Below are 14809 nucleotides of genomic sequence, written 5' to 3'. Positions count from 1 at the left end.
TGTGTTAAGGGGGCAGGGTTCCCGTTAAGGATTTAAAAATGTGCGTCATGTGTGACGCAAGTTTGCTGACAAGGTTGAAAAAACTTGCGTCCAGACATATTTTTGTGCGTCCATCTGAAATTCACGATCAATCATACTGGGAAACGCCGCGGAATTTCATGGTCAGAACGGCAGCCCTTGTTGCTAACACACGCATTCGCATTACCCGGTGTACACTTCATCAAATGTTGATTGTTAAAATAAAATAAAAGTGCATTTTCGCCATGATATTCCATCTCCAGTCGCTATGATAATTTTTTCTCATTTCTGTGTCAGTTTTGGTCGGAAACGTGGTCAGAAACAGCTGCAAAAACATTCACAAATTTTCGTACTTTTACTTCCGGGTTTCTTTAATTTTAAAACGTGTTGTTGATGATATAAAAGCTAAAACACGTGCTACCACAAATAAAAAAAAAAAAGATTATCATTTGGATTTTGTCTTTAAAATTGCTTTTATTCATCGTAACAATAATACTAATAAAGGAAACATAGATTATTTATGAGAAAATAAACTTAAAACATTAAAAACTGAATATTGTCAGCTTGTGATAAATAATTAAATAAACAGCAACTGGACGGTAGCCGCACGTCATCACTCTAGCAAGCTTTGTAAACAAAGCATCAATGGGGACTTTCCCATCAAACATCTATCGTACGGAAAGCTTGCAAAATGTGCACGATTTCCTGACGTTGCATTTACAAATATTGCAGAATTTACTACAATTCTAAGCAGGTGGGTCAAAATTTTGGGGCTTTTATTATCTTAAAAATATAAAAGAATAAAAATGTCTTATTTTTATCATCAATTAATGATTAAATTTCGAAGTTTTGTCTGCGTCCACATGGACGCAAAATACTTGATTTAGCCATGTGAATTTGCGTCCAAATTTGTAAAATACGCGTCTGGACGCAATGACGCACACTAACGGGAAGCCTGTAAGGGGGTACTACACCCCTCGATAAATTAGTGTCTATTTTTGCATTTTTCTCAAAAACTAATACCCAGTAACACAGTGGTAACAAAAGTTATGTATAATATTATAGTATATCTGGTTCCATACAGCAATACGCAGTATTGCTGTCTGATAAGCAGGTACGAATTGAGACGCCGTGAATTGAGACGTCGGAGCCGGTCAAACACAGAGGACTAGCCTACATCCCGTATCCTACTATCACTCAAACAAGCAAATCTCTTCACGAATTCACTCACCTTGCGATCCTACATCATCAGTTGAAACAAAACATCTAAGTTTCCAAAAACAACTTTGTCATTCCTCAAAACTACAAGTAACTTCATTAATAAAAAATTGAAATCATACTATTACCCGTTAGGCCCTTCGCACTTGATTATTAGTTTCCTGTTTAAGATTTTGAAAAAGGGACGAGGTGACTTTTAATTATTAATTATTAATTATCTTTTATTTTCTTTATTTAATTTGAACTATTACAAGCGAAAGTGACTCGTTTTGACTAGAGCGGGCATTTAATTATTTCGCAACAATATTTGATTTTATAAATAAGTGAAGGTGGAGTTGTACTCCTTGTTTATTCATTATTATTGTTGATATTATTAAAGTCAGAAAATGGCAAGTAGAAGTAGTTGAAAGTTATTTTAAAGGAGAAAATTAGAAATAAAAATTAAATAATTAATTATTTTGAGATTTTCAATTTTGGACGCGGGCGGTAAACAGGAAACTAATAATCAAGTGCAAAGGGCCTTATTGAAAATTTTGTTCGATTTATGTGAACCAAAAGAACGCACGAGTCGAGTTCAGTTTACCTCAGATATGACGTCAGTATCAAGCTGCTTATTAAATGGTGGATCGGATTGGTTGAAATCAATGCCACGTTTTTTTTTTTATATGGTTCAGAGATATGCATATTCATGTATGAAAACAGCGATGCGGATATAGTATCATCACGGAACTGAGATTTTGCGACATTTTCGATGTTTGTACCGGGAATTTCAGACACGGAGATTCAGCGGAGATTTGAAAAAAATTCGTCCAAAGGTAACCAAAGGGTTGGGGATCGCATTTTTAACTATCACTAAATGTTTCGGAATTGAGGTCGGCTAAAAAGTAGACAGTTTCGGGGACTGTAATTGGTGTAGATGTCACATTTTGAACAGTGAGCGATAAGTGACCAATTTGATGCTCAGCGCAAGTAGTGACTATCTTTACTCAGCCTCAGGGTAATATTATACTTAGGGGCAAGGCCAAGGTCAAGGAATCCAATTACTACACTGGAATTTCAGTGACCCAAGACAGGCGGTTTGTTATTTATGATAAGAAATAAGGTACCGGTACCACTAGGATGTACCTCGTTTCCTATATACTGAACCGCTTTTCTTGAGACACTGACATAAATTTCAGTGTAGTAATTGATTCCTGACCTTGCCCCCCCCCCTTGCCCCAATATAATATACATAACTTTTGTTACCAGTGTGTAATTATTTTTGAGAAAAATGCAAAAATAGTCACAAATTTACCACAGGGGTGTAGTACCCCCTTAACTAAGGTTTGCCTGGGATACCTAGGACAACAACAAGCACACACAAGAAGTTGAAAAGGTTTCCGAATTTTGACAACCAACCGAATGAGTCCCAAATCTTCGCCTTCCAACATAACCTAATGTAAATTGTGTACCACAGTGGATACCTCAAACCTATTTAATGTGTACACTTACTTCGAATCGGCAGAAAAGACAGGTCGTCTTTTAACTAGACTTGCTCCTCCTCTGACTACCACGCGGCCCACGAGTTCTGTGGAGGTCGCCATTTTTTAGAGCGTCCTTGTGCGTCCTTATATTCCCGTTCCGTAAATAAACATGAATTATTCATGAACCGACGTCATATGCATGGTTCTTGGTTTAGGATTGGTCTGACAGGGGCCAAGTCCAGGGGGCTGACGAATATTACTAAAGAATGGAAGCGATGCACTTTTGTCATTGCCCATGTCTTGGGCCCTACGTGGTATTATTATACAAATAGCCTTTAGGCCTACCTCAATCAAATTGTCACATTTGCAACCACTAGACATGCTCACTGAGCCTACTCTCTATGAGACAAAACTTTTGAAAGACTTAAAATTCAAATCTTTATTAGTTATTTAAATCCATTTGAATTTTAAGTCTTTCAAAGTTTCGTCATTTTAATAAGTCCCTGGAATTTAGAGAGTACTGCATAGGCCTAAACATTCAATTCATAATAAGAAAAAAAAATAAAACTCATAGGTTGCATTAATTTGGCAGGACTGAATTGTTACACAAAATGAGCAAAAAATTCCAAAACTCACGGAACTATGCCGCTCTAAAAATATGCAAATTTTCCTGCTCGCTGCGCTCGCAACATACATCTAGACCATGCTTGCAAATTGGGATCCCAAAAATTTGGCATGTTCAAAGGGGGCAAAGATTTTTGGAGGGGCCGAGGGGGGGGGGGGCAAGCGAATTTCGGCGAGCCATTTGAAAATTTTACCCCCCCCGGGGGGCTCATAATTATTACACAGCCCCTGAAGCTCCCTGACTGAGTGAGCTGTGCCCACCCCGAGTTAGGCTTCCCCTTTATTTATTTATTTATTTGTATATGTGGCAAGATCATGGAGCGTGCTATTTTTAATATGATTTTTCCTGTTATTAAAAACCAAATCTACCCTCTCCAAAATTTTTAAAATTATAAACATGTCTAGGAACTTGTAAACATGTCTAGGAACTTGTTTGATACGTTCAACCTTGGTAGCAATACAGAATTGTAAAAGTTTGTGATCTGTTTGAAAAAATTCACTAGAAATTGATATATCAGAAAACTTATCAGGAACATTTGTAAATATCAGATCAAGAATATTGTCACAATTTTCACGAGATGGAATAAAATTGAGTTGTGAGAGAAAATATGAATTCACGGAGTCAAGAAATTGACTCTCAGCATCAGATATAGACTACCCCGTAGTCCACTTGCCCATTCTGCATATACTCTGGGTATTGTATTTGAGCTTAAAACTCTGATTTAATTAATGTGTGCACAATTGATAGATTTTCACATCTGATCTTTTAGTCACCCTACACCCTCTGTTTGTTAGCTCCCCAAGTGCCGTAGTCCACTTGCCCATTCTGCATATACTCTGGGTATTGTATTTGAGCTTAAAACTCATGATTTAATTAATGTGTGCACAAGTGATAGATTTTCACATCTGATCTTTTTAGTCACCCTACACCCTCTGTTTGTTAGCTCCCCAAGTGGACTACTGACATTGGATTGCGGTCAGAGATGCTTAACACGGCTGTCTATGAGCTTCTATGGATGAGATTGTCGGAAATCTGGCCTACTAAAATCCTCCGGGTACCTATCATTACCATTAATAACTACATGGTACACAAGTCTGCCGCCATTGTGTTGTGTAATTGCATGAACGCGTCACTAAGTGCATGAGCGCGTATTGTATTTGCTTGCGGTTAAATTTGATTGATAAACAAGTGTGATTGACAGTGTGAGTGTCAGGGACTTTGCCACTCAAAATCCCGTTTAAAATTGGAAGTCCATAGTCTATTTTTAACCTGGAATTTCGCGATTAATAAACTTGCAGATTGTTCAGTGAAGTGCCAATACAATTATGACATTATGATAATTTATGTTGCATTCAATATAGGGACCTAATATAAGCCTACGTACACTTTACTTTTACTGTCACTAATATAATTATATAAACTTTTTCATAGTATATATTTTGATGTAATAAATATCAGTATAATTTCGAGTTCAACTGAATGCTTTCATCATGATTAACATTAACAACATGCTTTTATTTATCAAAAATAGACTATGGCATATAGTCTACATCAGATATAGACTTTATTACTTTTTCTCTGATTCATGCCATCATCGGGCTCATGTTTAATCAGTGGTAGGCCTAGTAGTGTCAGACGTGCCTGGGCGCTGGCTAGCTCATGAGCTAGGGAGGAAGCATAGGCCTACCTATAATTTGAGCTAATTTGGTTCACCTCAAGTTCAGTACGTGGTAGTGACATATTGCATTTTCGCGCTTGCACCGCAAGTGTGCCAACAAACCATAGGCTTAGATCCCGGGGGATGGGGGGATAAATCCTCCCAATATTTTGCCAGGGGGAATGGACCATACAATCATCCCCCCAATGTTGACGCCTGTATGTGGGTTTCTGACCAAATACAAACCTCATATTTCGGCCCTAAAATTGCAAATTTTTTGCACTTTGCGCGAATTTATTCCATTTTTGCACAATATTTCAACAGTTTAGCTTCAAAATGGCAAAATTTGTACCATAAACTTTTTCTTGTAGGCCTACTTTTCATTCACTATAAAGGACACCCCAAGGATTTGAAGCAAGTCTACCCCGAGCACTGCGTAAAAAAACGATATTTAAATAAGGTGACATCACGTTCTATTAATATTCATAAGCAGAACATAATCTAGAATATAAGTACTCCTGCTTTTGCAACTGAGGTCAAAGTTCATTTAAAAGACGTGCGGCATTTTTGCTCCACAAGAATTCGGATTCTCACCTTTTTATACTTTATAAAGGTGCATTTACAACACAATTTAATTCACCATGGTGAAATTGAGACCAGAGACCAAGCAGAGAATAATGAACGTGGCAAATATTGCCAAACTATCAGTTCATTTTGGATTTGTTCCATTCCTTTTGTACCTAGGTAAGCTTATCAATTAAAATTATCATGCACGTACACTGGTTTTTTTTTGTTGCCAAAACTTTTTAGCCCAAGTCGCGGGTATTAGCCGTGAAATGTCGCCCAAATAGCCAAAAAATCGCCCAAATTTTATAAGTCGATTTAGGGGGTTCTACACCCCCGTTTTATTTTGAAATTTTTGAAAATGCTGAAATAAATTCTAAAAAAACAACAAAAACTGAAAAAACTGAAAAAAAATAATAAAAATTTAAAAAAAGCTGAAGAAAAATTTAAAGTCGATTGGAGGGGGTTCTATACCCCCTTTATTTTGGAATTTTTGGGAAAAGCTGAAATAAATTATAAAAAACTAACAAAAAATGAAAAAAGTTTTTTAAAAAAAGGAAAAAAAAAAGACGGCTCAGGGGGGTTCTACACCTATCTTTCTATCTTTTTAATGCTGAAATAAATTATTAAAAAGATTAACAAAAACTGATTTTTTTTTTTGTTGTTATAGGCCTAGGCCTACTGTAAGGAAAATTTATTTGTGAATTTTTGTGGAAATATTGAAATAAATTATAAACTAACAAAATTTTTTAAAAAAATGTTTAAACTGCAAATTGAAATAATGAAAAACTAACAAACATTTTCAAAAATGTAAGAAAAAAATAAACTGCAAGGAAAATAAAATGTTGACTTTTGACGGGGTTCTGCACTATCTTTTTAATTTTTGGGAAATGCTGAAACAAATTATAAACAAACAAACAAAATAATTATTTTAAAAAAATGCCAGGAAAACAAACACGTATTTTTTATAGACATGCCATTCATTGCAATATAGGGGGATAGGCCTACAAAAATTTGCCTTCAGCTGAGTGATAACTACATTAGCATGTACTATTTTTAATCAAATTCAAAACGGCCGGTACTTTTGGTCATGTCCTTTCAAAAGAAATGTGCGGTTGGTGTTTACACATTTTTATTTCAAAAGAACCGCCAACGAAAAAAACAACTTATGTTGAAGTAGAAACTTGGCACCCCGCTGACACTAAGAAGCTACTTAAGTCGTCTTAAACCACTTGTGAGTATTTAGATGGGAATATTCTAAGGATAATCCTCCAGCTCAAGTGGTCTTTAGCAACAACATGTGATGCGATTAGGCCCTAACCAGCCCCCCCCCCCTCCCTGTGCGTCCCATTGTCATGGGAAGCACACTGACCACAGAGTGTTTTGTAACTTTTACTTATTGAATTAGTTGTTTGGTGCTTTTGTTAATGACCATTGAAAGAATTGGCAATCATGATCAAAAATAAGTTTTGAAGTCGGCTTTGTCACAAATCGCCCAACATTTAATAAATTTCGCGGGGCCCGTGAGATTTTCAAAGTAGCCCAACTGTCGCGAAATCGCGGGAGCACTTTCTTTGTCGCGGGACGGAAGTTGAAAATCGCCCAATTGGGCGCCCAAATCGCGGGTTTGGCAACCCTGCGTATTGATCGACAATCGACATACAATGTCAATGTAGTCATACATTGATCACATGGACGTGTTTACAAAGTCATGAAGTACAAGAAACTCTGAAACAGTGTTGCCAAAACTTTTCAGTGTAAAGCGGCGCATTGACTCGCCAGGCCGCGGTAAAGGATTCTCAAGTAGCCCAATTTTTAAGCTTCCAAAAAGCGCCCAATACCGGATATTTGGGCGGATTTACCCAATTTAGAACGCATAAAACACCCTATTGGGCGGAAAAGCACTTGACTTTGAAACTTCCGGTACTTTATACTGGGAAGTTACTGACCGATCAATAAATGGTCACAAAACCTATTGTAATTTCAATTTGGAGCTTCAAAGACTCAAAACCTTTATAAATCGGCTAAATTGAAAGGAAAATACATCAAATTAGTGCCATGCCTGAGACTGGCAAAAGTAGCCCAATTTTAGACAAGTAGCGGCATGCTTTTTTGAGTAGCGGCAAGTGATCGCCAAGTAGCCCAATTGTGCGCCTAAGGCGCGGCGTTGGCATCACTGCTCTGAAAGTGTTTTTCATCAAGTGTCAGTTACATACAATGCAGTCGGGGCCACACGCTCGATCAAGAGGCACCGCTCGATGAAGCGATCACGCTACATGCAGCGGCAATGACCGCTGAATGCAGCGTGATTCAAACGTGGTCGTGAATAAATTCTTTAGAAATCGAGATCACTATATCAATGCATAGTTCACAGCTGTTCAAACGCTCATTACAGGTGCTGTGACGGAGTCTAAATTCTGACCGGAAGATAAAAAATGTTACCGACAGGAAAGACTGTAGAGCAGTCCTGAGCCTCGATCGTGCGCCACATAGAGTACTATTGTAGTACAGTATGAAACACGCCAATTTAGATGTGCAAAGATGATAATTAATCTTAGTGTTGTTTCGGAGGCTTCATTTGTTTCGGAGGCTTCAAGTGTTAACGGAAAGTTTGTATTGGGTCCCATTTTCAAACGGTGATGTATATATCTCCACTGTTTAAAAACAAGTGACTTGAGGATCTATTTTGCTACATTTTGATAAATTGATTGGATGAGCTCTTTTATTTATATTTGCACAAGCTAGCTGAACAGTTTGTTTCGGAGGCTTCAAAAGAGTTAACAGAAAATCGCCTCTATGAAGTCAAGATTTTATAAAAAATTAAAAAGCTTGCAAATTGGCTAATTTTTGTTACCTATTTCAAGTTAAGTACGGTAATCAACTGTTATGAATCAAGAAGAAATGAAGAAATAACAAAGAATTATGAACCAAAGCTATACCCACAAAGTTTGTTAACAATTGTTAACGGAAATGAAGCCTCCGAAACGACAAATATTGAAGTCTGGTTCTCAAAAATACAGGGCTGTTCACAATTAAAACTAATGTGGCAGTTTTTACTGAGCAAATGGCTACACTTTCAGCATAAGAAAAATTATCCATGAACTAACTGAAGAAAACACAGGACTTTACAAAAATGTTACCGTACTATTTTTTTAGTACCGGTACATCAAAAAGGCCATATTTATGGACATTTTAGCCTGCCAAAACTGAACGCAGTAACTCCCAAAGATGATTATGCTACCCAAGGTAGCTGCTAACTAGATGACTTAAATGTGGCCAAAAATTGTGGAAATCTGTAGCTTTATTAGACCACTACGGATCAAAGTTACACCCTTTACCGTGAAAATTACCATATTGTAACAATTGTTACAATTCCAAAAGAAATAGATCTATCTATTATTTGCATATGATTGATATGTGACCCAATCTGATCCACTGGCACTCCGTCTCATGGTCTACTATTGAGTTACCACCAGTACCAGTCATTGCCAGTAGTGCCAAATGTTACTAACTTGCCCAGTACTTACACTGTTGAATCTCCGGGTCTCTTGAATACTTGGTTGCAAGTTATTCATGAACCTTTTATCCATTTTCTTATTATTATGGTTTTTTTTAATTGTTTTTTCTCCTCACTTTTTGCCTTATCATGTTAATCTCCTGAAGTTTCATTCATACATTATTGCCGACTTCGGATCTTTGGTCCATTTCACTTTAACTCTTTGTAACTCAAGTAACCATTCGTAAAGTTATGAATACCCAATACTACTCGTAACTTTAGGAAGCTCGAAGGGTCCCTGTAATAAATCCATAGTACTACTTACAAAGGGTACCGTTCGTTTTAGTGAAATGGAACTTACGACTCATCGTAAGTTACGAACAATTTCGAGACTTGCGAAACTCCGTAAAGTTGAGTTGAAATGTACCCCTGGTTAAAAATAGTATATTACTTTTCCACAAAATGTTAGGCTTCACTGTCAATCATGTCCCCTTTGAGTCAAAAAACAAAGAAAATTTCCAATGCTTATTATAAATATGTTGTCAATGCGTGGCATTCCATTCATTGTGATTTGCCATTTTGAAGCTACATGTAAACTGTTGAAATATGGTACAAAAACGGATTAATTTTGCGCAAAGCGTGAACAAATTTGCACTTTTGGGGCTAAAACTTTACGCACCCGATTCAATATTGCAGCGAGCAAAATACGCACATACGTCACTACCAAATTGAGGTGAACCAAATTATACTTGAAGGTCAAGACTGGCAAGATTGCATGCATTCGTTACATCTTATGAAGTTAGTAGATTTAAGTCCTATTAAATATTCCTTCCCAATTGCAAATCATATTACAAAATACCACTCCACATATCATATTGTGATATGAATCCTGTGTACTGTGTGACTTTTTGCAATAATGTAATATTTAATATTATTAAACAAATTTGTTTCATTTTTATTTTTTCATAATTATGCAGGTTTCAAAAAGGGAACAGAACCAGGAATGCCACCACTAAGTTTAGCCAGCTTACTATGGGCCTAAGGATATGCCAAAACTTGGACAAGAACTTTTTTTTACAAAACCAGTAATTTATCACCTCTACCACAAAGTACATCTTTTGGAGTTAACAGCACTTTTGCTACTTTCAATTGCGTCGGATGAACAACCAGCATTGCAACAGTAGATAACACCAACCCCGGCACCAACCTCTGAAGTTATGCGTTCTTTCAGACTTGTGAACATGTTGACTTTAATTTCATTGATGATCAGATGATGTACAGAAAACCTGATGGTGTTTTGCTGTGAAATGTGTGCTATTGCTACAGTTTCTGATTCAAGCCTGCTGATACAACAATAATGATGCCTTCAGGAAGATCATGAACTGTACTTACATGACTGTACAATGTATAATATAATTTTTATATTTAATTTCAGTGTTCAGGATCAGTGCAACTTTATGCAAAAGAACTCTATTCTCAGTCTTGATTTTGGTGTAAATTTGCACACCCTTGGTGCATGCAAATAAACCTTGCCCTCCTCATTGTAAGTTTAATACTCAAGTAAATTCTCTCATCATCAAGAATGTCTGGTCTTGAAAATGTGTTAAAGCTGCTCCTATCGAATGGGAGTCCTCCTCACTTCATGCTATTTCCATGGCCATATCAGGTTGGAGTGATTTAGTGTTAGCTGCCAGCATTTAAGTAATTATAAGCACCAACTATGAATCAATACATGCTGTAATCAGGGAGTGAGATGGAAAGTACATTCTACGTGTAAGGCAAAAAAAGAATGTCTGATAGCTTGCAAAGGTTTTATAATCCAATGCAGAATATGGGGTTTCCCCCACAATTCTTTCAGCAAATGTTTTACTGCTATTTTGTTTTTAAAAAATGGGGGAAATAACTAAATTGACAATTAAGGTTCACAGCAAAACGAACACAGGGACAACTTTGAGACAAAATGACTATTGTTTTTGCCTTCTAAAAAAAGGTCTAGTGGAGAAGATTTATATCATTGCGTGATTCTTATTATGCAAATTTAACAGAATACCATTTTACAATGTTGACTCATCTCAAATCTCAAGAGCCACAAGGCTTTCTTAACTGAAAGTGTAATGATTGAATTCCAGCATTCTTTTTAGAATCTGTGTGTCTATGATTCCAGTCAATTTCTTGGAATTTTGCTAGGAAAAACATTTCCCAAAGATCACAACCTTCCAAAAATTTAATTTACTACTAATATCTAATAGCATTATGTAAAACATGCATCTTATCATTGTTCTACAGGCTGTATCAAAATTATTGTTCACCATCCGTTAGTTTTTTGGTTTTTGTGTGTGTGTTTTTGAAAAGCCTGCCTTTTCCAAACACACCATTGGATCCACCTGATATGACCAAACTTGATTCTTTGTACTTTTATTTAACAATCTGGTTATTTCAAATTGATCCAATGGTGCATTTGGGACAGGTACTCATTTCAAAAACACTAAAACAGGGGGAGCGCAGATGAAGAACAGTCACTTTGATACAGCCTGTGTATTACAGGGATAATTTGAATACTGTCCATATACATCTGTATAGCTTTGTATCAGTTCCCAGGTTTTCTACATGTATGTATAGGAATTGTTCCATACAATAAAATATCATACATTTACATGTAATACTTTGGTTTTATTCTGAAATATGTCTGCATGGGGTCGATCGTGGGCAGTATGATTATACAAGAATTATCAACGAGCAGGCATCGTTACGACCTCTTAAGGTGGTACGAAAGGCAAAATCAAGTTGCTCTGATTGAGATTAAAATAGACTTGTTGCAGAGAGATATGCAAAATAATCTTAATTCCAAAATTTGAGCCAAATCGGACAAACGGTTTTTGAGATATTGCTGTTGAAAGATTCTTTGTATTCTATTGTTTTTGCCAATATATTGATGAAGTTAGAGAGGAAAATTGGCAAAATGTGCTCATAAATATTAATTTTTGCCAATATTTTCCCAATATTTTATGAATAAACCTTCATACTACTTTTCCTTTAAGAATTTTGACCTGAAACTTTGCCAATGTGTCTCTATGACCTAAACCTTTAACATGTGATTTTCCCGCCCATCTAATTTGCATAATTAATTAGCTTTAAGTATAATGCTAATTAATTATGCAAATATGCAAATTAGATGGGCGGGAAAATCACATGTTAATGTTTTAGGCCATAGAAACACATTGGCAAAGTTTCATGTCAAAATCATATAAAATAAAGTAGTATGAAGGTTTATTCATAAGATATTGGTATAATATTGGCAAACATGAATATTCATGAGCACATTATGCCAATTTTCCTCATTAACTTCATCAATATATTGGCAAAAACAATAGAATACAAAGAAACTAAAACATGTATATCTTGACAACCGTATGTCCGATTTCCTTCAAACAAAAACTATTTTGCTCAGTGTATTTAGCTTAACTTATTCAATCTATTCAAATGGTTCTAAATTCAGTTTCTGTTTTCCAGAAACATCATTTCGAACCCCCTTAAGCCGTGAGGCTAGACAAGCCAACTGCTAAGCCACCCGTCGAGAAATTCGCCCTTAAAGTCTTGTTCAGAAAGTTTCCTCCATTCTGTAGTCGATAATCCTAATGCGTGAACAACTTTGATTTGACATGTAAATACTAAATAGTACATTTTCAATCTTTGGTTAATTTTGACCATTCGTAGGCAGTTCAGGTACAGGAATAGTGTGACAGAATATTATTAAAAGTTGTGTAAGACGATATTTTGTTTATTTCAATCAATTTATTTTTTGCTAGTAAACCAGTGTTTGCAGCTAGTATTTTATATAAAACATAAAAATATTCAATCATGACAAAACGACTAGCCCGATGTACGTTATATTAATATATATTATATAACTGAGCGCGCGTTTAAAAAATAGTCATACTTAATGATGAGTTATAAAAAATGCAAAAATAAAAGCAATTAATAAACAATTCTGAAGTGAAAAAATCTGGGACGTAATAGGACTGAAATAGAGAGAAAAAAATGGAAAAGGTGACTTGTCTATGCAGCAAACACACGACGTTTTACAGAAAAGTTTAAATAACAGGTTATATAAAGGGGTATAACAAATGTTTTTAAAAATTTCTAGAAATTTCAAAACATTCTAGCAGAATGTTATTTAACAGTTTCCCAAAATATTTTACAATAACGTTTTAAAAACGTATCCACGATCTTTATATAACCGGATGTTAATGTTATATTTAATACACGATTTAAGAACATTTGTGTGTTTGCTAGACGCAACGCTTACGCTTAAATATCTATGGAAAGCTTTGATGGAACACCTTAATTACTTTCATATGGAAAAACCAGGTAATGCTCTGAGATGCCCAAGATATCTAAGATGTCGCCAGAATTTTGACATTGTAGCGCACGGAATGCCTCAGAATGGTTTCAAAAGGGTTGGAAACTCGGATAAATATACGAAACAGCATAGATCTGGGCCAAAAAAGTGCATTTAAGCGACAGATCTAATAGACCCGTGACGTCTGCGTGATGTCACGGGTCTATACTATCTTACAGAGTAGCCGGGTATAGCCCCTTCAGGGCCAGACGCCACGGCATCTATCTCTAGTTCCGAAAAACTCTGGGTAGTCTAGATGGAGATGCAGGACACGTGCTATCTTCAGTAGATAGCGAAAAGAAACACGAAACATCTAATGTATCAAAAAGTCTTCCTGCTAATTGTATGAATTGTTTTCTATGTATATTATAGGCCCCAAATGTTATCTTCAGTAGATAGCGAAAAACGTGAAACATCAAAATATACCAAAAGTCTTAACTTGCATTCTTGCTGGTTGCAAGTTCATAAAAGTAAACTAAAGTCTGCACAAAAAGTAACTCAGCTGTTACAAATACGCCTATAGATTCACAACAGATAATAGTTTTCGCAATATTTCAACATAGAGAGAAGGATGATTTATTTACACGCATTTTGATACCCCATTCGTCAAATGGCGTTCAATATTAACAACACAGTAGTGCTTTTACATATACCCGAATTTAAAAGGTGCAGTTTACAGCGATCAATGGTTATAATGCCAGCACTGTAAACACGTAAAGCCCGCCATTATCTTCGCGCTTACTTCAAATCAATACAAATAACTGCAACTTTTAAATTGGGGTATTTTTCTTTCAAAACACTACTGTATTGTCAATATTGAACAAAATTTGACAAATGGGGTATCAAAATGCGCTCAAATATATCATCCTTCTTTTTATGTTGAAATATTGTGAAAACAAGTATTAGTTCTGAATCTATAGGCGTATATATAACAGCTGAGTTACTTTTTGTGCAGACTTTATTTATAAGCTATACAAAAAAAGGTAAAATGACGGCAGCTGATCAAAATTATAGGTCCACCGCAACTGCTATCTTCAGTAGATAGCAAAAAATCACGAACCATCAATATATACCAGAAGACATAACAATACTAGATCTGGTTACAGATCTGGACCTAGCCGGAGCCGGAAATGCCAGTCTTCAAGTTTATGGACATCTCATACCATTAATGGTGCATCACTCTAGCATGTAGGGGCTTTATCCGTCTTCCATAGGCTGAGATATAGCTACTTTCCGTAATTTTAAACATTTTTTTGCAAATTTGACGTTTTGACCTCCTTAATGACCTTTGACCCCAATACAAAAAAACCTAATATACACCACGAAAATGCATTGTTACAGTTTAAATAAAAAAAATCTGCTATGCTTA

General features: G+C 35.9%; 1 protein-coding gene and 1 long non-coding RNA gene across 2 annotated transcripts in view; one reads left to right on the top strand and one right to left on the bottom strand.

Annotated features, from left to right (window-relative positions):
• Positions 1-2846, bottom strand: part of LOC140151020 (WD repeat-containing protein 75-like) — a 36135-nt gene extending 33289 nt beyond the window's left edge. Inside the window, exon 1 of the mRNA XM_072173210.1 lies at positions 2728-2846. Within this exon, the coding sequence (XP_072029311.1) occupies positions 2728-2819 (92 nt within the window). The 5' untranslated portion in view covers positions 2820-2846. The remainder of the gene's footprint in view (positions 1-2727) is intronic.
• A 2657-nt stretch (positions 2847-5503) lies between these two features.
• Positions 5504-12811, top strand: LOC140151019 (uncharacterized). The gene is made up of 3 exons (XR_011858882.1): positions 5504-5725; positions 10019-11802; positions 12577-12811. It is a non-coding gene; the product is annotated as an uncharacterized lncRNA (long non-coding RNA).
• The last annotated feature ends 1998 nt before the right edge of the window (positions 12812-14809 follow it).

Source organism: Amphiura filiformis, chromosome 4 (genome assembly GCF_039555335.1).
Source record: "Amphiura filiformis chromosome 4, Afil_fr2py, whole genome shotgun sequence".
Taxonomy (NCBI): Eukaryota; Metazoa; Echinodermata; class Ophiuroidea; order Amphilepidida; family Amphiuridae; genus Amphiura; species Amphiura filiformis.
The sequence above is the reverse complement of the archived record's forward strand: the minus strand, read 5'-3'. Positions and strand labels throughout refer to the sequence as shown.